Consider the following 22,226-nt stretch of genomic DNA (forward strand, 5'->3'; position numbering starts at 1 on the left):
TCGAAACCTCTGGCAAAAATCGAACAGGAATCCGGCCTTTCACGGGTGACGGCGGCCAGAAATTCGGCAAAATGTCTGGCAGAAAAAGTTTCGGAGGGCTCTCCTACTTTTCCCCCTATTTAGTAGGTTCGCGTAGGGTGAATCGCCCTGTTTCGCTTCCTACGAATCGGCCGATTCTTGCAACATTTACTAGCCTACCCTTATGAGAGTAGAGTTTTTAGTAGGGTGATTATTTAGAGCCGACCTACGGAACCAGACGAAATAGGTTGATTATTCGGGAGATAAAATTTATCGATACAGACGAAATAGGTGCACTCTTAAATGATTCTACCTGTAAATTGGTCGGATTTAGTTAAAGTTAGGTTGAAACTACTCAAAATGCCCTTAAAGTGTACAAACTCAGATTTTGAGTAGTTTTTCAACCAAAAAATTGGTAGTAGGAACTTAAAATTGCGTTATTTGTCATAGAGAATAATTCAATTATCGGTAGCAAGTAGCCAAAATTGGTTGAAATTTTTACCCAAAGTTTGAGTTTGTACACTTTAAGGGCATTTTGAGTACTTTCAACCTAGCTTTAAATATATCCGACCTATTTACAGGTAGAATCATTTAAGAGTGTGGATTGATTGGTGCATGCAATTGGGCTCCCTACTAAAATCGATCAAATCGGAGGAGGAATCGGATGACAAAATAAGTATATCAAACTGAAAGGGCGGATGAATCGATGCAAAAAGTTATGCAACCTACGGAACCAGACGAAATAAGCTGATTAATCGGGATTTAAAATTGATCAATAGAGACGAAATAGGTGGATTTACATTTATTGGGATATTTACATTTATTGGGATATTTCATCTGACATAAAAATTGTCTTAATGAATGGAAACTTATAACATATTACACCTCTTCAATTTTTGTGCAAACACGTGCGATGGTTCGCCGAACTCAAATAGTTCCTCCACTTTTGTAAAAGTCCGAATTCATTCCGTGATAGGTTCGTTATATCCAAATGCCGTCCGATGAAATGGAGTTTGTAGTAGGCCCGTCGATCGTAATGGTCGTTGTGATACCCGGAAATTCAGCATGGACAACAGTTTCGGAGAATCAATTTCACCATTGATTAGTTTAGCCACAAATATCGCCTGATGCATTTTGCGTCTGTGGTCAAGCGTGTCTAGGTCGATTAAACGGCACCGGTTTGCATACGGTGGCAAGTTATCGGGATGACGACAAGGGAGATGTCGCAAAGCCATTCGAACAAATCTCCTTTGCACACGTTCGATGCGTAGATTCCAAGTGATCTGCTTTGGAGACCAAACTAAATTACAGTTCTCCAGCAATGGTCGTACTAGCGCGCAATACAAGGATTTTAAACAATGGACATCCTTAAAGTCTCGTCCAATCTTAGAAATGAACCCAAGCTGTCGAGATGCTTTTGAAATAATCAATTCACGGTGTAAATTAAATGTTCATTTAGCGTCTAGCAAGACACCCAGGTCACTAACCCGATCCACTCTGCGTAATTCAGTATGGTCAATAGTATAATTAAAGTAGATAGGGTTTTTGATGCGGTGGAAACTAATAACTTCACATTTTGGTATGCTCACAATGAGCCAGTTCTGTCTACACCAATCGGCAAATACATTCAGTAAACCTTGTAATCGACGGCAGTCGTCTTCATCACTAATCACCGCATATAGTTTCAAATCATCGGCGTATACTAACTTGCTGCCGGATTCCAGTAGTAACGCCACATCGTTGAAGAACAGTAGAAAAAGCAAAGGCCCCATGTTGCTGCCTTGAGGCACTCCAGATTTATTGGAAAACATCGAGGAAATACTGGGTCCGAGTTTCACACGTAATACTCTACCGCTGAGGTATGAGTTCAGCCATTCAATCATTTTTTGGGAAGCACCGAGGCGAGATAGTTTCCGTAAAAGTATCCCGTGGTCAATTCTATCAAAAGCCGCTTTCAGATCAGTATAGATGACATCTACTTGTTTTTTGCCTTCCATTTGCGTATTACACGTCGTAGTAAACTCCAGTAAATTAGTACAAACGGCCCGACCAGGCATGAAACCGTGTTGAACAGCTGAAATGTAATTCTTGTGCGGGATAGTATTACACCACTTACAATTATTTCAAACAATTTAGATGCCGCAGAAAGACTGGTGATCCCGCGATAATTCCTAACATCATGACGGTCGCCAGATTTATAAACTGGAAACATAAACGATTGCTTCCAAATGTCAGGGAATTTTACTTGCTCAAAAGATTTGTTGAATATTACGCTTAACGGGTTAGCCAATACTTCAACGCAACGACTCAATACCACCGCTGGAATACCATCCGGCCCAGCAGAGAAGGAACGTTTTAACTTTTTGGTAGCAACTATCACCATATTAATAGGATTAATAGGTGTATAATATTAAATACCCCAATCGATCGGAAATCACACTCTCTTTGTTCTTTTATTTTTTTATTCAAAAAATTAGGCCATTACAAATATTTTATAAAGTTTTTGTCCTTCCGATGTTCGGTCACTGAAGGGGGGGGGGGGGGCGAAAAAAAACAAAGTGAATTTTTTAATCGAGCAAAGAAAAAAACATGGGTTTTAAGCATTTTTATTTAAAGTTTAAACGTGAAAACCGAATCTATTCTTGCTTATAATATATACGTTATTATTTTCTATGCAAAAATCTACGAAAAAAACTACAAAGTATACAGCCCTAAGGGTTGTACGAAAGGGTGACGTAGGACAATGTCAGATCATTAGATCAAAAACCAATGAAAACTGCATTTCTGGTATATGTATGTTTATAAGAATCTGCGAGTGCGATTGTTTAAGTGAATGTTTAAAAGAGAATAGCGAAATATTCAGAATGTCCTTCTCTTTTGACATGAATGGCAACAGACACGTAAGTTAACAGTGTCGATTCACTGTCTTTTGCTCCGAGAAGGTTTTACTCAGTTTACTTTCACAGCTTACCGTTTGGTACATAGCAGAAAATATGGCGCATACGCAAAAATTCCTGTTTTATTTGTATGAGAGTCCTTATCCTCCTACCACAGGGGTGAGCGGTATCAAACCATCATAAAATAAATTCCTACCTCCAAAAACCCCCACGTACCATATTTGGTTCTAATTGTTTGATTAGCTCTCGAGTTATGAAGAAATTTTTTATTTCATTTGTATGGAAGCCCCTCCTCTTAGAAGGGGAAGGGATCTCAGTACACCATAGAAAAAGTTCTTACCTCCAAAAACCCCACATGCCAAATTTGATTCCTTTTGCTTGATTAGTTCTCGAGTTATGAGGAAATTTGTATATTATTTGTATGGGAGCCCCCCTCCTAAAGACCCAAGTAACAATTTCAGGCTGATCAAACGCTTTTATAGCTGATTTTATTCAACCTGTGGCTGATCTATGGTTTAGGTTTAGAAATAAAAACCTTTTTTCAGCTGTTAAACATCTAAATCTGGTGATTTTATCAAGCTTCAGGCTAATTAATAGCTGCTTTCGAAGCTGCAATGAAGCTTAATAGAAACTTTTTTGCGCTTTTAAATAGCCAATTTGCGCAATGCTGTCAATTCTATTTTTAGAACGAGAAATAGTTTTGCAATCTGCTTTTCCAGTCGCTTAATCAACGCTTCATCAACCTTTATGCAGCCAAAAAAAATCTATCTTTAAATTTAAAAAATGAAACGTGGCCTTTTTTATTTTGCTGTAAACATGTTTCGAACGCGATATTTTTAATTTCGAATAACTTTAATTCGTATAAGTAAGCTAGCTAATTAAAAATGCATGTCTTTTTCCGGGAATTGAACCCGCCATCTTTTGATCCATAACCACTCACCGTATGATCCGCCCCATTTGCATCTGCAGAACAGACAGTGAGAATATCTTTACACCTGAAGCCTAGCTTTTGCTGTCAGCCGAATTGCGAAATTCTATGATCTGACACTAATAGCGAATTCATAAATTAACCTGGGTTCGTGCTAACTCGAACCCGAAATTTATAAACGATACGGGCAGTTTGACAGATCGACCCGTAAACCGTAATGCTAGACAGTTTTAACCTGCGCTTCAAACTGTATGCTGTCAGTTTAACCGAAATGCAATCTCGGTTAATTTATGAACGCTTTGACAGCACTTCGATTAAAACTGAGTGCTAATCGACCTGAGCCAGGTTAATTTATGAATTCGCTATAAGTGTGCTGTGAGCCGAAAAAAAACTTGGTAGAAGTTTGTAAAGCCACTGTAACACCTCTAAGCAGCCGTAAAGTAGTTTGAAAGCTGTGAGCCTAATGAAAGCTTCCACTCTACATTTTAACACCTTTAAGCAGCCGTAAAACGGTTTGATGTTTATGGCTGTTGAGAAGCAGATTGTTTAGCAGAAAAATCCGCTATTAAGCTTGTTTATGAGCTTTTGGGAGAGAACTGGTTCGAAAAACTTAAAGCAGCTTAAACATCGCTTATTTAAACACCATTTAAGTGCTTATTTTATGCAGCTTTGATCGCCTTAAACCAACCCGTAACCAGCCATTGCTCTTGCAATTCAGCTACCGTTGTTACTTGGGGAGGGTAGGAGTCTCAATTCACCACAGAAAATATTCTTGCCTTCTGAAACCCCCACATGCCAAATTTGGTTCCATTTACTTGATTAGTTTTCGACTTTTGAGGAAATTTGTGCTTCCTTTGTATAGGAGCCCTCCTCTTACAGCCTCCTTAAAATTGCTCTCTTGCCTCCTCCATAAAATTGCTGTTCATTTTATCTATCCAACGATATATAAATTGTTCAGTTTCGCTCAGTAGTTTAGTAGTTATTAGCATTTGAAATCTTTCATTCAAACGTTACACTTCTATTTTCGTTTTCACAAAGTGCTACCCAGTCCCAATATAGTAAACAAAGACGTAGTCCTACGTCAAAAGACAAAAATGAGTAAAAAATTTCTTGGACGATTTTCGGAAATTCAATTGATTGAATTTCCATTTCTGTTTCGTGCTAGAAGCGTTAACTCAACTCGTACACACATTTTTCGAGTTTTCAGACTGTAGAGTCCACAGACAATTGATTTTATTAAAAAAATGCCTCATATCCTACAAATTATTTTTTTACCCCCCGATTTTTCAAGGCAATTTCCAAGGGGGGGGGGGGGGGGTGACAAAAACTTTGAAAATAATTTGCAATTGCCTTATTGAACAATAAAAATATCTAAATAATATAAATCTATACAAGACTTACACAAAACATAATTATAATTAATAAAAAACTTGCTTATAAGCTTGATAGCTTTTATACAGCTTCCTAATAAAGTAGTCTGAGTTTTTAAGCAAGTTCTATGATCGAAGGATGCCAAAAGGTATTTCGCATAGTCCACAGTGAATGTCTTTGATGAATTGCCAAATAGACACGTTTGTCTCAGGACAGCTTTCGTGCATAGCAACAAATGTCTACCGGTGCCTCATTGGTTCCAGATCAATTCCTTTCTACTAACAACAACTCCTTCCTGTGACACTTGTGAATGATGCAGAGGATTCCTCGGTCTCTAGTAGTAGTAAGTGTTGGACTAATATTCCTTTCACAAAGGATTAGATCACCACAAAATGCACACTGAGAATGATCTGCTACTCCCAAGCATCATTCTGATGCATCTTTGTGCAATCTCAGCTGATCTAGATCAATCGCGGGCAACTCACGGGCGGTCAAACTATGCTATGCTAATTGGTCAACCGAAAGCTCAACGAACCGGGCACAGCACACTGGTCCAGAACCTTTTTTGGTGCGCATTAGCTTTGAGCGGGAAAACTTGGTTTTAGGTTTATGGAACCTTTGGAAGACTTTCTTAAAATTAAAAGTTCTATCGTCCAGCGGAATTCAAACTTTGATTAATCCCCCTAAAAGTGCAATGAAAAATTTCGATAACGGAATGTAGCACGCAGGCTTTGCTTTGCTATCTTTGCTTGATAGAACTTTTACTCAAAATACCCTAATTTTGACCCTGAATAACTCGTAAGAAGGCATCATTTTATTCAAAAACTCTTCTCAGAGAACCAGAATAGTTTCAAGCAGGCTGAAAAATATTATTAATCATGTTTAAAAGCACAAAAGTTAAGCAAAATTTATAGGCTGACAAAAACTGGATAAAAAGCTGATAAAATTGGGGTAGACAAAATCGGGGATTGACCAAATCGGGAGCTGACAAAGTCGGAACATTACTACATTTAAAACTCGAAACGAAAACTTAAGGCGAACTTGAATGTTATGGCTTGACATGGCCTTACCTAATACATTCGAATTATGCCATATTTATTTCTTTTATCCAGAAATGACATCATCTGCAAGCAAGAGCTTTGAACAGGAATTAGTTCAGTAACATTTTGGTTTTCAGCATTTCAGAAGTTTGCTTTCATTTACACAGCTTACACAGGGTGCTACTCTCGGGCTCGAGTCGACGATAAGCTTTTTAGTGATTCTGTGCTCTGTGTGGTGCAACATATGCTGTAAATGAGAAATGCTTTCATCACGTATAGTATTTCGCCATATATTCACTTAGAAAACTGCTCTGTTTACTGCTTGCATTTTTTGCAAACGTGCTGTTCTGTTGAAAACGGCTCACGTTTTCCTCTTTATCACTCTAAGTCAGCTGCTAGGGCTGCATAACACGTTTGTGCCATATTTTGGAGATATTGTAGCAATCTATAGTTTATAACCCCAATAAATTAAAACGATGCATTTTTGAGAAATCTGAGAAACGAAACTTCAAGACGTAGGACCCTACTAATGTACGACCTGCAAGAGTGCAAAAACTCATCCAAAACTTTCTACAAATATCAATAATGCTTCATTGACCTACTTAAACAAATTACAACAATGTTTTTCGACAATTGCATATGCATTCTATTAATAGGGCACTAAAATCATTATTTAGATTTTCTAAACTATCGTAGGTTTGGGGTGAGCGGTATCAGAATTCCTTTAAATTTTGCATACGAGCAAGGTTTGTGGATTTATTAATGAAAATAATGTTGAGAAAATTCCCAGCAAAAAATTGTTACAAAAGTGATTTAGGTACCCAGCAACCTCTAATGGAAATATTCCGATTTCCTCGAACACCGCTTATTTCATAACTCTTTAGCCAATCATTGTAGAATGAAAATATTTGAAAGCAAATATAGTAAAAATTTCTCAGCAATCTAAGAAAAATATCAAAAATAAAATTTGCAAATTTTTTAAGATTCTGACAAAATTTTGCAAAAATAGACGATAGCATTTTTTTTGGTATTCTAGAGTCATGGCCGGAAAAATCAATTTCCCTAACCGTTTATTTAGTTCAAATATCCATATTTCAGGAGCCAAGCATCGCAGAGTAAATATCCTTTAATGGAAAGGTATTACAATTTTCTTAGTCATCCATAAAAAACATTGTCATCCATAAAAAACATTGTCATCCATAAAAAACATTAAAAAACATAGTGGTGAAAAACTCAATAAAAAAGTCGAAAAAACTATGTTCTAATTCTGCAAAATTTATTGTTTAGTGACAAAAATTATCTTCTTTATATTCGAATAATAGCATTAGCTTCCTCAGCAACAAGACAAATACCTCGAAGATTGTAATGTATCATTGAAGTTAGCTGGTTTTGAAGTGACAACGCTTTTTCTTTTGGCGCTAGTATATTAAGACGTTTAATGTAAACTAGCGCCAGAAACAAGTAGTTGTCACTACAAAACTAGCTACATTCATTGATCCATTGCGGCACACAGATATGTTCGTATAATGGGTTTCAATGTTGAGATACCGAAGTTGTCTAACGAAGAATATACTCAATTGGTTTCAAGCAGTTACAATAGTATTTTAACGAAAAAATTGTTGGTATAAGGTTATGTGTCTGGTCTCATCCATTCGGATAAATTTTTTCTATCTTGAAAAAATCATGAAAACTAAAGCAGGCATCTCGTTAGTCGTAATCTAGTTATCAACACCGGGCTTGTAATATTTTCATTCAAACTAAGCTGGATTTCAGTAAACCCTTTTATGAGTAAGTTTTCGGAACTGTATGGAATAAAGAATTCTATACTCGAATTACAGCACAACCACAGGGTCGCTTTTCCCCATTTAAATGTCAATGTTGTTCATATGCAACTCTAGTTCCGTGGTAACAGATTGGACTACAAACAGTAGAACTTGTTGATTTTAGCCTAGATTCTTCGTTCAACGGCATCACCTGGATAGGGAAGGCATAGAAAAATGAATTTCCAAAACCCAACTCTTTTCGACTCCGGTACAAGTTATGATTGCATCTGTACTGCTACGGCAATATGGCACTGAGATTTATTCGCCGTACCCAGTTCGAAATCCAGACCCGACCCCAGAAGAGAGCTTGCGGAAAACGTTTAAAAGCAGCTTCCGCTTGGTTATTTGTTGATTCCTCTCGTTTCCTTTGCCGATTTCAGAATCTGCTCCAAATTGAAATATGTTCGCACAGGATGCAATCCAGTGCACGAGCTGCTCGTGCGATTTTCGGAAGAGAAATATCAGGAAATAATTCCTTCAGCTCTACCGGATCAGGATATCAACAACTATAAGTAAAAGCAATCTGTGCCATATACATTGCCGCAAAGCACTCCGCACTGCATTCATTGAACAGATGGACCAGCAATATATTTTACAAAACTTTCTTTCTCGAGTGAATTCAGCGGTAGCAAATTTAAGATTGTGTGGGATGGGCCAACACTGGCTATAAAAGAAAGGCGAAAGCTAAATTCTTAAAAGACTGTCGAAGACCTAAGCTGGACCCCCTTCGCACCGTTGGATAAATTGATCCAATTGTACATAAGCTTTTTTCACCCCTTTGCGCTACGTTGTTCGGGCCCGCCGTTTATGTCGCTTTCTTATAAGAGGCCGGTTTTCTGACTAGACTAAACATATCGAAGGCTCTACATCTGTTATCAAAATCAAGTACAACCAGTCACAAATTTGACTTTGTTGATGCTGAAAAATGGGCATCGTTTTTGCGCTGTATCCAATATACGTCCTGGATTAAGAGAGGCTGAAGATAAATCAGAATAATAACCGGTAAGGCAGCATGGGTTTGTTTTCTATGTTTCTGCGTATACATATCTATCTATTATGGCTTTTATCAATAAATCTTAACTACAAAAATTAATTCTAAGTCGGTTGTCTAAATAAACTAATAAATCACCGTTGATCCAGCAGTTTGAGGCAATGACTTTTAAACATCACTAAATCCGTTTTTAACGCACAACAGTTACTGTGGGAAATTTATAGTATAGTAATTATAGGAAGGTTTTACTAACAAGTTTTACGTTATTTCAAAATAAATGTTTATATTTGATTAATAAAATTAAACACGTTAAAAATATAAACTAATATAAAATGACAAATTCGATATACATACAGTACTGGACAAAATAAAGTACGCACTTACCACATCTTGAAACTTTCATGCTTTTCTCATTATTTATAGTAGATAACTATTCACAGTGATCGAACAAAAATTAGCTTTATAGATGTACTTTCAGAAGATGTTTTATACAGAGGCTTTATACTCCAGAGGTTTGTCGATATATTTTTGAGCAAATTTAAGACGTTTGATCTTATACAAATTAATATTACTTAAAAACAAATATTGAATATAAAATAACCAAACCTGTAACATTTCGGATAAATGGCCTTCGTTGAGCAAATCCATTTTTAAATCCCATTTCCTTCACTCTTCTACGAACAGTTCGTTCGGAAATAGGGTAGATGTACCAAATATGGTGGAGATATGTCATCTATTAAGACAAATATACGTATTAAGACAAATTATGACTCAAAACGTGTAATACCTATAGGTATTCCAGTACTTTGGGATCAGTAGAAAAGAAATCAGGATTCAATTTTGATGATTTTTTGATAAAAGGTATCAAAAAACTGATTTGAAAATATCATTGCAATGTACCCATTATAGTAGTAGTGTTTCTGGCATTTCGTTATATGTGAACCAATTGAGGTAATATACCACAATGGAACACCGAAGACTGATTAATTAATCAATTAATCTAAGTCGATTAATAATTTAAAATAGATGAAAATGAGTAATGAAAAATACATTATTTTAATTTTATTATTAAAAATAATTAGACACGGTTCCTAGGTTACATAACGCATCTAAGGAGAAGAGAACAGTATCTATTAGCATTGCGGCATGGAAAAATCTTCCGGACGAGCATTATCTAGGGCAAGAAAAAGTCGGAAATATCAAAATTGTATTAAATACGTAATTGTTGCCTCATATGGGATTCGAATATGACTTTGTTATTTGGCCTCGTCCATTATTTACCTAGCCTATATTTTTGAGATTTTAGATGGATGCTGTATTCTTGCTTTTTGTTGTAAATCGCAAATAAATTCATTCTCTGACATGCTGTCCAATTCTGTCTGTTGAATCAGTTCTATTCTAACGCTACCTGTTGAATTTTATAAGTAAAAATAGAATCCAATCCAACTAGAGGTTAATTATGCCTTTCTCATATCTTGACTGGTGGACATGAAGCGCAAATTGTGATTGTAGCAATATGAGAATAAAAACTTACGTTTTAGCTATACAGTCATATTAAATACCAATAACCATGAATAATTAATAATAGTTAATAATTATTACTGGAACAAAGAGTGGCCAGGATCAGGCTTGGCACATTCTCTTCCATTTTACTCTCTGCTAATCAAGAGCATAACTTTTTCATATTCTGCTTGACTGAGGCACTATAATAAAAAAAGACAAAGTCGACGGAATGAACATGTTAAGGCTGGGTGGGATACTACTAGGTTTAGAGCATGGGATATTTCAAAGTCCCATGTTATCGTTTAATGACGGGGGTACGTACGAAAATCTAAAACGAATACAACGAATAATTGGAAATTACGTGATAGTAAAAAAAATTAAAGATGATTTTAAAGCATTACAGATTTTATTTTTTAATACAATTTTAATTTAATTTTAATTAAATTTTATTTTAATTTCTAATTATTGCTTGCTCTTTTTAATTTTAAGTTAGATTTCTTTGTTTTCGGTTCCAGTTTTTTGCGTTCACGTTCCTCAAGTCTAGATTTTGAGTATTTCCCGTTTCAGTTTTGCATCTTCACGTTCCATAGCTCTTCGTTTCTTATGCCGCTCTTTTTCCTCTTTTTCTTCTTCTTTCTTACGAATTGCTTCGAGACGTTCTCCAGCTGTAAGAACGGGTTGGAACTGTTTTGCGTAATTGCGATGTTTTGAACAACGACGAGGCGTGGGTGGTAGCCTCAACACATCAGAAAGTCTGCGTTTGACAAGAGCCTGATCCTTGTTTGTTACTTCTTGCAGCACATTATCAAACTGAACGGGAGTGTTGTTGACTGTGTCATGCGGAAATGATGGGTTTTTATAAAAGCTACTATTTTGAGATACAAACTTACTTTTGTTATCATCTGAAGCCATACCATTTTCAAAATTATTCAGCTGAGTCACGTTGTCTAGTTCCTGCTGTTTAGCAACAACTTCGTCACTCATCATATCACATTCATCGTAGTCAGCTGCAAGATGAAATATAAATTTTTAGCAATATGTGCATAATTAAACAAGTTTAGCTAACCAGTGCTTTTATTTGCTTTCTTCTGATTATCATCTACTGTTTGAACCAACTCGACCACCTGTGGAAGCTTCGTGTAGCAGGTACCAATATCCTCTTCGTAAACGACTTCACAATTATTGATGTCAATACTCATGGTCGACGAAGATGGCAAAACATGTGCATCGCTAGATTCAATAGTACGCGTTACATTAGAATCGACCTGAACGTCAGATGAAATACGAGTTTCGTTGAATGTTGACTGTTCATGGAAGCTAATGTAAGGACGAATAAACTCTCGGTACAAATAACGAATAATCCGTTCCTCACGTGTAAGCTGGTTGATGTCACCTTCGATTTTAGCTACAGTTTGTGAACCAATCAAGTCGTATGCTTGAACAACTCTGTCGAGACTGATGCTCACGGTATGTTCAGCACCGTAGTTCTGCATGGTGGTACGTTCGGGTTCTCTATTGTTCAATGGTAGAGAAACAGGAAATGAAACGGTTGCTTCAGATGTTTCCACAGTTCCTGGCGGTTCAGCTGCTTTAGACGATGCCTTACCAATGCACTTGGTATAATCCAAAGCATTCGGATCAAATGGCTGTAATCCGCACAACCGGAATCCATTCTGGATTGCTTCAGACGTAATTCCCTTTTTAACAGTTTTTTCAAGAACGCTTCCGAAGTGCTGCATTGTAAGTACACATCCTTGGTTCTCAAATCTCCACTCTTCAACTGATCGTTTCCATTGGCTTTTTAAAGGCTTAAATACTGCTACATCGGCAGGTTGAGTGATGTGGGTGGTGTTTGGATACAACGATATCAAAACAATTCCCAGTGATAGGCATACATCCGCTATTTCCAATGCTTTATGGGACGTATGCCCATCAACAAACAAGATTATTGGAAACTGTACACCGAGTCCCACAAGAAACGGGTGAAAAATTTTAACTATGTACTCACGGAAATTATTAGTATCCATCCATCCGCGCTCACTTTGACCCAAACCCCATTGTGAAGGAAAGCTTTGGGCCACTTCTTTTCGGAGTCGTTTCCCCGGGAGAATCACATGTGGGTTTACAACGACACCAGATGCTCCAAAGGTAAACACTACTGTTATATTTTGCTTTCCGGGAGCTTGCTCGATTTCATACACGTTGCGGGAACCTGTACGGGCAATGACCTCCTTTGATTTGGGATGCATATAAAAAGAGGTTTCATCCCCGTTAAAAACCCTAGTTGGGTCCTTTAATATTTCGCGCATTTGATTTGCAGTAAGCCAGTTGTCTACAACCTGGAACCATCCACGAATATCCTTCTCAGTTACCCGACCGCTCGCTAAGGATACCGCTTCTGGTGTGCGGATAGAAAATCCGGGATTGCGGCGCATAAAACCAGCCATCCATTTGCGTCCTGAAAATGAGTAACATATTTAGTATGCCTGTATGATGTTTAGAAACTTTTCGGGATCAGTAGAATGATCATGATGAGAATTTTGATTAATCCGAAGTAAGACTGTAATACGCGAGCACCGTTTGCCTCAAACAATTTTCCAACGTGCTCTCTCATGATACCTGCTGGTCCCAAATCGAATTAGTTGCTTATTAATGTATTTACCTGGCCGATTATTCCGGAACGGCGTGATCCGCTCATTTGATGTTAGGTATTCACTCCTGCATACCGTTTAACCAGTTCACAATTTGCTGCTCTTCTTGTTTTGAAAGCACAGGGGATGGTCCTGGATTGCACTTTTGTTTCCAATGTCCACTCCTCCTGTAAACGATAGTGGACATCGGAATCCCAAACTGTTTGCAACCTGCGTAAACCGTCATCCCGGAATCGATGGCCTCGATACAACGAGCAATATCTTCTTCGGAGTAATGTTTGCGGGAAATTTGCTTTAGCTGTGGAGCCATACTGTAGAATGTAAATCAAATATTGTGATTATAGGTATTTAGGTAATATGCGGCTTATTTTTGTTCATACCTGATATTTTTTTGACGGCAAAAGCTAATAAAACAAGTTAGTTTTTAATCACACACCGTGAAGAATGCACTACTACCAAAAGTGACAACAACGAGAAAGACAGATTTCGTATGCTACGACGATAGGGCATCGCCTACTACGATGATTGGCGCGCCGTTGTGAAATTTTACCAATCATGGTAATACATAAAATCAATTATTCTTGGTTAAAATCGTGTTAATTTTTCTTTGACTACGTTAAGAAAGTAGTAATTAATTCCCCCATGCGGTTTTATTTTCCGAAAATATAGTTTATACATCAAAAATGTCTTAATTACGATTACGTGTACCTTAGCGAATCGCTAAGAAACAAGCATCACAGTGACATGAAATTTTTAAACTATGTTTTTTCACATAAAGAACAAGTCCACCCTAAAAGTAATCCGATCAATTGGTGCAGTAGAGTTTGTTCATGTCTAAAAATATATTTAGGAATTAGGAACAGCATGTTATCTATGTTAAAAGACCAATAGGCTCTCTTTTATTACCATGATTGGTGCTATAACTATATTTGGCACTTCTACCCTATTTAAGTTCGTATTTTCTCGGATTACTTGGCTGGTAGAGAACGGATCTTTAGCCACTTTTCGACGAATCAGGCGATCATCACTGGTTATAGTCCTCCGCTTTCTTTCTCTTTCAGTTCGGTCTTTCACGCTTCCAAGTTCCTTATATTTTTTCAATGTTTTTCGTTAAAATAAAAAAAATAAGAAAAAATAAGAAAAAAAATTGTCTAAAAACTTCAGTCAATGTTTTTCGTACTCCTGCCTCACTAATTTCATATCTTCGAGCAATTTCTTTATTCGAGAAACCGTCCTTACGATTTTTAACGATAAGCTAACGGATATCTTCACAAATTTGCTTTTTTGACATCGTACCAGATAAAAACGCGCACCAGTAATGAAAAATCAATCACAAACAATTTGTTTTGACACTTCGCTGCAGTGTGATGGCGAGGAAACTATTCGTATGCAGTAGGCGGCGTTGTGCAGTCATTATATTAGTAGAGCGTACTTTATTATGACCAACTAAAAATTGACTTTTTCTAGAACTATACAATAGCTTGATCAACATAGCTAATGTTTATATTTAACGATATATAAATCGTTTAAAGCATTGAAAATACTACAATTTGTCCAAATATACCGAGTTCATATGTTTGACAATGAAAAGGATACCGCGTGTTATATAGTATGAGAGCGGGTGCGTACTTTATATTGTCCAGTACTGTATTTCACAAGCATTCATTCTATCTAGCATCTAAATATTAATTTACATTTAGACAATTAGAACTTGTTTTGTCCGGGTCCTCAGACCGCAACCAGGTTTGTATCTGTTTAAGTTTAATTATGACGCGTGTATTGATTTCAAAAGCGAATTCTACTTCGTCAATTTCAACCTTAGATTTTCAAATCAACGTCGAACTACGTACTGTGCGATGAATAAGGAATGATACCTAATAAAATCACCCTTGTTTGTTTACTGACAAATAATGTTGTCAAATCTAATCAACCACCTACCGACTGCCGTGTATAATGATGGATTGCGTAACTGACATATATCGGTGTCATCGTTCTCGTCCAAAATGCAGGACGACTGTGTTTTTCAAGGGAAATGGAACAACTTAGTTAATATTCTTATGATTACTCTGTTTTATGCAAACGAAGGGTATGTCTGCGAAGAAGATTATTCATAGAGAAATTCGTCCTAAAATTGGTGTAAAGAGACGAAAATGAGGCAGCGTGATTTGGTTTTCGATAGAATAGAATTGAAATACGGCTAGTCAATCACAGACATCTTCGTGATCCAATCACAGACTAGTTCGTGTATTTAAACTTAATTAGTTATGAGAAGAACAAACCTGTATGTTTGGCACGGGTTTTCGTTTTGGACTGTGAGAAATTATAGAGTATGCAAAGATATTCCGTTAATTCTAGCTGGTTACCAATTGTAATTGTCACGAAATCCCCATAAATAGGCTGATGGATCAAATTTAACTCTGATACCTATCTAGAGATGACATACCTATGATTATTTTAAGGTGCTATCACTTTGAAGGTTTAATTACAAAAAAGGACTATCAATTTACCTTAAATGAATCTAAGGAGAATTTTCGAAAGGTCTCACTTGCTTCATTTACCAGGGAAAGTTCAAATTATTAGATTCAAATTTGATTAAAACGGGTAAACAACTGAAAATTGTGAATGATAATATACAGCAACGACAAAGCATTGAAAATAGTAACCAAAGACAATGTTTCTATTAATGGTTCATCTAAAAATGCCGTAACAAAATCAGATTACTATTAATGCGCAGGCGACTTTATAATTAATATAAAACACAATTCGTGAGCAATTACGCAGTAATGCACCATTGTAAAGCAATGTAGTTGAATATGCAGCTGTATCCAATTCATGTGAGACGTAATTTATCATTAACCATTCTTTAATAGATTGAAAATACGATTTTGATCTGTTTGTTCTACCATGCCCAATACGATAGAGCTACTAGTGAAACTAGCATAAGAAAGAGTTATGTTATAATAATCTCAACGCTTCATTATTTCACTTTGGCGACTTAAATGCTTATTGGCTTGCATTTGAATAGCATTGGTGATGCTTATTGGTTACCTGGGATGTCTTCATAGTTACGTAACTGCCCAAATGAATCATCTAAGGTTGAACTCCTCAAAAACTTGCAAAACTCGAGATTGTGACAAAGATCATCCGAGATTCATGATTTATGTACAACACATGTGTTGTTTAATTTGTGGCAATATGAAGTTTGTCGGGTCAGCTAGTCTTATATAGTACGGGACAAAATAAAGTACGCACTTACCACATCTTGAAACTTTCATGCTTTTCTCATTATTCATAGTAGATAATTATTCACAGTGATCGAACAAAAATTAGCTTTATATATGTACTTTCAGAAGATGTTTTATACAGAGGCTTAAGGATCATTATTTATTTGAAAACCACATTTGTTTAAAACATGTTTATGATGGACAAAATAAAGTACGCATTACAAAAAGAATCATTTTTATTGCATACTATTAATATTAATATTTAGTATGACCACCTTTGGCTTCAATCACGGCTTGCAAGCGCCGTGGTACACTTTTTTGATTTTTGATATGTTGAAAGTTTATATTCTTCCAAGCCTTTTCCAGAGCTTCGAATAGTTTGTCGCGGTTGGTAACATCTCATTTATCAACATTTTGATCCAAAATGAACCATAAGTTTTCTATAGGATTCAAATCAATCTGGGTTCTGGGATGGCCATTTCGATAAGTTAATGCATGAAGCACGGAAGTATGCGGTGGTTTTGTGAGCGGTATGCCTGGGGTGGTCGTTGTCCTGCTGTAAAATAAACAAGCCGATCTTACGCGACGACTCTTTAAGATTTTTTTTCAGAATGCTAACATACGAGTCGGCTGTCATTATTCCATCTACTTTCTTGAGATTTCCAACACCAGACCACCTATGTTGAAAATGCATCTTTTCCATTAAAATACATTATTTAGTCATGGAAATGCCCGGAAGCTTCAGGTATTCGTCTTCAAACATACTCTCACTAACAATTCAGATAAAATTACGCATGCCCCAGATACTTAAAACGCCATATCTCCCATACTACCAATATTGTTTTTTCTCGTTAAGTGATTCGTATGTAGAATTTTCTGGCGAAAAGTTGAAAATAAAATTGGGGGTGTTTTGAGATATTCACATTTTTCGTTTTAAATTGCAAAAAAAATATGATGTTGACAAATTAGATAAAAACTGATAACATCGTTCGATTGCGCGGCTAAAAACCCAGTATATTGGTAATGTCTTCAGATCAAACTGTTTCAAAAATATTTAAAAATAACTTTTTTGGAAATCTGTAAAAAAGAAAGTTGCGCCTCTGCTAGCGGGATTGACCAATCGGCGTAAAACTTTGGGAAATTGGCTGTGGGGTCGGAATGAATAATTGTGCCAACTTTGGTTGAAATCGCCGATGGTCGAATCCAAAACTTGTGTACGTTTGAGATTAAATGACCCATTCACTATTGAATAAATACAGGGGTTAGACAAAATTATTGGGACAGGCAAAATTTGGATGAAATTCAAACGGCCATAACTTTTACAAAATTGAACATTTTTAGATGAAACCAATTGCATTCGACTGGAAAATTTTCCTAGTTTTCCTCAAATGTTTCAAAATTTGCAATAGTCAGCGGACACTGGAGATAATCCGGGTTGTCTGGGGGACTGTCAAAAACTGATTTTTTTAATCGCCTGTATCTTTTTCTGTCATGGAAATTTATTGATTTTCATATTTTATCCCAAAACTAGATTTCATTTCCAGTCGATCGGTGAAAAAAACGGAAATCCGGCGAGAAACAACCGAGATATGGTCATTTTAGTGAAATCAGTTCTGGAAATGTTGCCAGTAATGTCTCACCTTTATGACCATTTTAAAACATGACCAAAACCATTCCAAAATGGATGTCAAACTTCAAAAATTTTCGAGGGTTGAAAATCCTTAAGTTTGACAGCCATATTGACATGATTTCGAATATTCCCTGAAACGACCACTTCCGCCGGGGTACCTACAATCTGCTACAGGGTTGCCATGGCACGCTGCGGACCTGGGAATGCTTCCAGTTTCAATGGCTCATAAAACCTTAACGTTTGATGCTCATATTGACATATTGATATTGACATATTGATTTAGTATAGCAGTTAATTTTCAATTTTTTTGTAAATCAATGATTTGGCTTTTTGTGAAGCTTGGAATGGAACAAGTAAAGTGTTGCTGGAAAATGTACGTACTATTGAGGCAAACGTATTATCGACTGTACGAACTATCGAGGTATACCTGTATTAGACTTTAACAATATATAAATGATTGAATTTATTCAAATTTGTCTAAACAACTCAATAGAAGCCTGTAGACATTATTTCAAAAAGAACATGCCAAATTCGGAGCAAGAAATACGAAAAGGGTATAGGTGTACCCGGTTGATCAATTGAGAGTTAAACCAGGGGTGTGAAATTGTCAAAATTTCGCGGACTAAACATCCATGGACGGCGACAATTTGGAACCAGCCAGCATACTGAAAATAATATCTAATAATTGTTAAATTATTACGAAAAGGCTGTGTTTAACTGCTTTCTAATTAGTTTCAGTAGTTTTAAAATGAATCAACTTTTAAGTAGGTACCAGTACCAGAACCAAAAGTACCAAAACCAATGAATGAGACATAAACAATGTATGTAGTTTGACAGCGACAGCACCCCTCTGGATCAAACTAGATGAATTATGAAAATTTGTCATAAATAAAATACCTACCTATTGACAACCGTAGGTACTATAAGTAGGATGAAAATCGGAAGTCGTTATGTGTCTCGAATTCACGATATGAACGCCCAGGTCGGCAGGAAAGCAATGTATAGATCGGTGATCGGGCCCCATAGCCTGCATACCGACACGAACGATAACGGCCAGCGATGCATCAACTTGGCGTTTATCAGGCGTTGTCGTAGGACGGCTAGCCAATTAATTTGAACGGTATCCAATAAAGTATGTTCAATAAAACAAAATTTTAATCATTCCTAATTATTCGAAACTGTAGTCTTATAAAACATACATTAAAAGGTCAGATTGGCAACCTTTTAATGTATTAACCAAAGTATTAAAAATATGCAGCCTTTCGCAGATTTTTGGAAGCGCTAAACTTGCGGAAAAATTCGAAACTTCGAAATTGGAATAAACAACTGGAACTAAGAGATTGTCATCAAAGTGTCATTTTGTCATACTAGTCGCATTTAAACATAAATTTATGAAAGTCTTAGTAAATCAACTAATTCTATTCACAATCGGGAAGGAAAAAGAATTGCAGTGCAGGTTATACAGCAAACACCCGGGCGATATCACAATAGATCAATTATACTGGTCGTAGTGATGAGTCCACACATGGAAAAATGTGTCTATGGTTTTCTGACTAAATGAAAATGCTATTTGATGCAGAATACTTCTTTATGAAACTTCTCCTAAGACACCTAAGCTCGAAAACGTCAGTAAAAGCGAGAAAAGACTTTTGACCGCCTTTTTCCGGAATGGTCCCACTGTGAAGCGGTTAGAATTCCGGAGTTGGATGGCGAGAAATATATTGTAGTGCATGAGTCGCTCGATGATGATAGTCTGGTTGAATCCTTGCTCTTTTGTGGTATTCGAGACAATTTTTTCAAGACTTAATAAAAAGGCGTATTCATGGGCATTATGTTTGAAAAATTGTATTTCGAAAAATATGAATTTCTCCAAAATTATGCCTAAGGATGAGTAAGAAATTACTAAGCATGAAAAAAACATACACTATAAAATCAGTTTTGAATTTCTCCAAAATTATGCCTAAGGATGAGTAAGAAATTACTAAGCATGAAAAAAACATACACTATAAAATCAGTTTTTTAAGCTAGATGGATTATGAAGATTTGTCATAAATAAAATGCCTACCTACAACCGTAGGTAGACGCCTACCTGTACCCGGTACTGTAGGTAGGATGAAAATCAAATGTATATGTTCGTCAAAATGCTGTACGACTAGCGTATTTAAAGCTATGCTTCAATGCTGCAGAGTTATTCTCGGAAAAATCGTCTACTAGTAAAGATACCATTACTTTTCTTACAACAAATTTCGAAACTATGAGTTCGGCTGTTATCACATTGAACGAGCGCTTTGCGTTATTTTCCGGTGAAGGACTGTCCAGAACGTCTAATTCGCCGAACACACATTCGTACCGAGGCTCACAAGCCAGCAGTCAGCTAATCCATCAGTTGGACCGCCGGTATCAGCCCATTCATTCCGGTCAACGCTCGGAAGTTACCATTATGAATGACTACTCCGAACGCGGTTCAAATATTCAATCCCGCTTGGGGAGTAATACAAGAACTGCACGAAACTCACGTGATCCCAATCGTTCTTCGCAGCGAGGAAATATGTCCAACAATTTCCATGGTCGTTCCACGTCCTATCATCGATCACGTTCAAGTCGCCGCCAGTCACCTCGAGGCAGAGCTCGTAACAATAGCCGTGCGAATGGGGGCACCATCGATAATCGGTCACGAAGCCGAAGAAATGACAATCCGATCTACAACGGAAGCGTAAACGAACGGCTTGGTTCGAACCGTACTGCCACGCCAATGGCAAGGCAAGCATCCCGGGTTCGTTCCCAATCTCGAGGACGGGTAGTGCCTCAAAACCGAATTTCCAGTAGACATCGTGATCGTAACAGTCGTACAAATGGCGGCACCATCGATAATCGGTCCCGAAACCGAAAAACTGCAAGGCAAGTACCCCAGAGTCGTTCCCAATCTCGGGGACGGGTTGCGTCTCAAAACCGAATGGCCAGTAGACAACGTGGTCGTAACAATCGTACGAATAGCGACGCCATCGATATTCGGTCACGAGGCCGTAAAAATGACAATCCGAGCCACAACGAACGGCTTGGTTCGAACCGTTCTGCTAGGCCAATGGCAAGGCAGGCACGTCGGGGTCGTTCACAATCTCGGGGAAATCGAATCGTCAACAAGAGAAGCAGTGGACAGCGTAGGTCAGCACCGACTATGACTAAGGAAGAATTAGATAAAGAAATAGATGAGTATATGCGTCAAGTTCTCGAGTAGGGTTTTTAATATGCGAAAAAGTCGCTTGTGTAAGCTTTTAAAGAAATAGAGTTGATAATTGAAACTTTCCAAATGTAAACTTTATAAATATATTGTATAACAAAAAATAAGCAAAATAAAATATAACAACAATAAAACTTTTATTGCATTGCTCAAATATCTGCATATATTTACTTCAATCAAATCAGCCGGTTAGTTCATTGCAATTTTCTTCTTCTGAGAAAATCGAACTGTCGAACTGTTTTCTGGAGGTATTTTGGACCATGCGTTACGCGGTCTTTATTCTGGCGCACCACGACAAAATCAAATGAAGTGGGTCAAATTAAGGACCGCGTAACGCATGGTCCAAAATACCACCACACGCTATGTCCGAAGGCACTTAGTCTTGGGTCTTTGAAAAATTCAATTTTTAAGTTTTCATTCATTTCCTTTCCGTTGTAACCCGACCCGACCACCTCCGATTTCAACCAAATTTGGTATAATTGTTCATTTCAACTCCACATTTAATTTCCCAAAGTTTTTTACGGGTTGATCAATCCTATTTGCAGTGACATGCAATGAAAAACGAGTTTTTTCGAAAATGTGAGTGAAATAGTAAGCGGCACTACAAGGGGGATTGATCAATACGTAGAAAACTTTGGGAAAATGAATGTGGGGTCGGAATGAGTAATTATACCAAATTTGGTTGACTCCTATGTAAACTTAAAAATTACTACAAAAGTTCAATTCAATGGACAAAGTAGTCACTCGGAAAACCGGAATGGGCTTGTCGTTTAAAAGTTACACAAAGAAATGTGATACAAAAGTATTTAAAACATATTTTTGTTACATATAAGCATTAATTCAATGGGAAATACTTTACAATTTATTGTTATTTGAAAATTACTGTTGAGATTTATCAAACGAAACCAAGTT

General features: G+C 36.9%; 2 protein-coding genes across 2 annotated transcripts; one reads left to right on the forward strand and one right to left on the reverse strand.

The window, feature by feature from the left end:
- Positions 1-11,111: 11,111 nt before the first annotated feature.
- Positions 11,112-13,532, reverse strand: LOC128739919 (uncharacterized). Its single transcript, XM_053835421.1, has 4 exons — positions 13,298-13,532; positions 11,638-13,029; positions 11,462-11,578; positions 11,112-11,401 (listed from the first exon to the last, which is right to left on the reverse strand). The coding sequence occupies exons 1-4, from the start codon at positions 13,530-13,532 to the stop codon at positions 11,112-11,114; spliced, it is 2,034 nt and encodes a 677-aa protein (XP_053691396.1).
- Positions 13,533-20,330: 6,798 nt separating this feature from the next.
- Positions 20,331-21,311, forward strand: LOC128739920 (micronuclear linker histone polyprotein-like). Its single transcript, XM_053835422.1, has one exon. It carries the CDS (start codon positions 20,331-20,333, stop codon positions 21,309-21,311), a length of 981 nt encoding a protein of 326 aa, XP_053691397.1.
- The last annotated feature ends 915 nt before the right edge of the window (positions 21,312-22,226 follow it).

Source organism: Sabethes cyaneus, chromosome 3, assembly GCF_943734655.1.
Source record: "Sabethes cyaneus chromosome 3, idSabCyanKW18_F2, whole genome shotgun sequence".
Classification (NCBI taxonomy): domain Eukaryota; kingdom Metazoa; phylum Arthropoda; class Insecta; order Diptera; family Culicidae; genus Sabethes; species Sabethes cyaneus.

Coding starts and splice junctions, on each gene's coding strand:
- LOC128739919 (XM_053835421.1), bottom strand. CDS start 13,532: ATGGCTCCACAGCTAAAGCAAATTTCCCGCAAACATTACTCCGAAGAA. Junction 11,579..11,637: donor GAAAGCAAATAAAAGCACTG/GTTAGCTAAACT, acceptor TTCATCTTGCAG/CTGACTACGATGAATGTGAT. Junction 11,402..11,461: donor GGCTTCAGATGATAACAAAA/GTAAGTTTGTAT, acceptor CGCATGACACAG/TCAACAACACTCCCGTTCAG.
- LOC128739920 (XM_053835422.1), top strand. CDS start 20,331: ATGAGTTCGGCTGTTATCACATTGAACGAGCGCTTTGCGTTATTTTCC.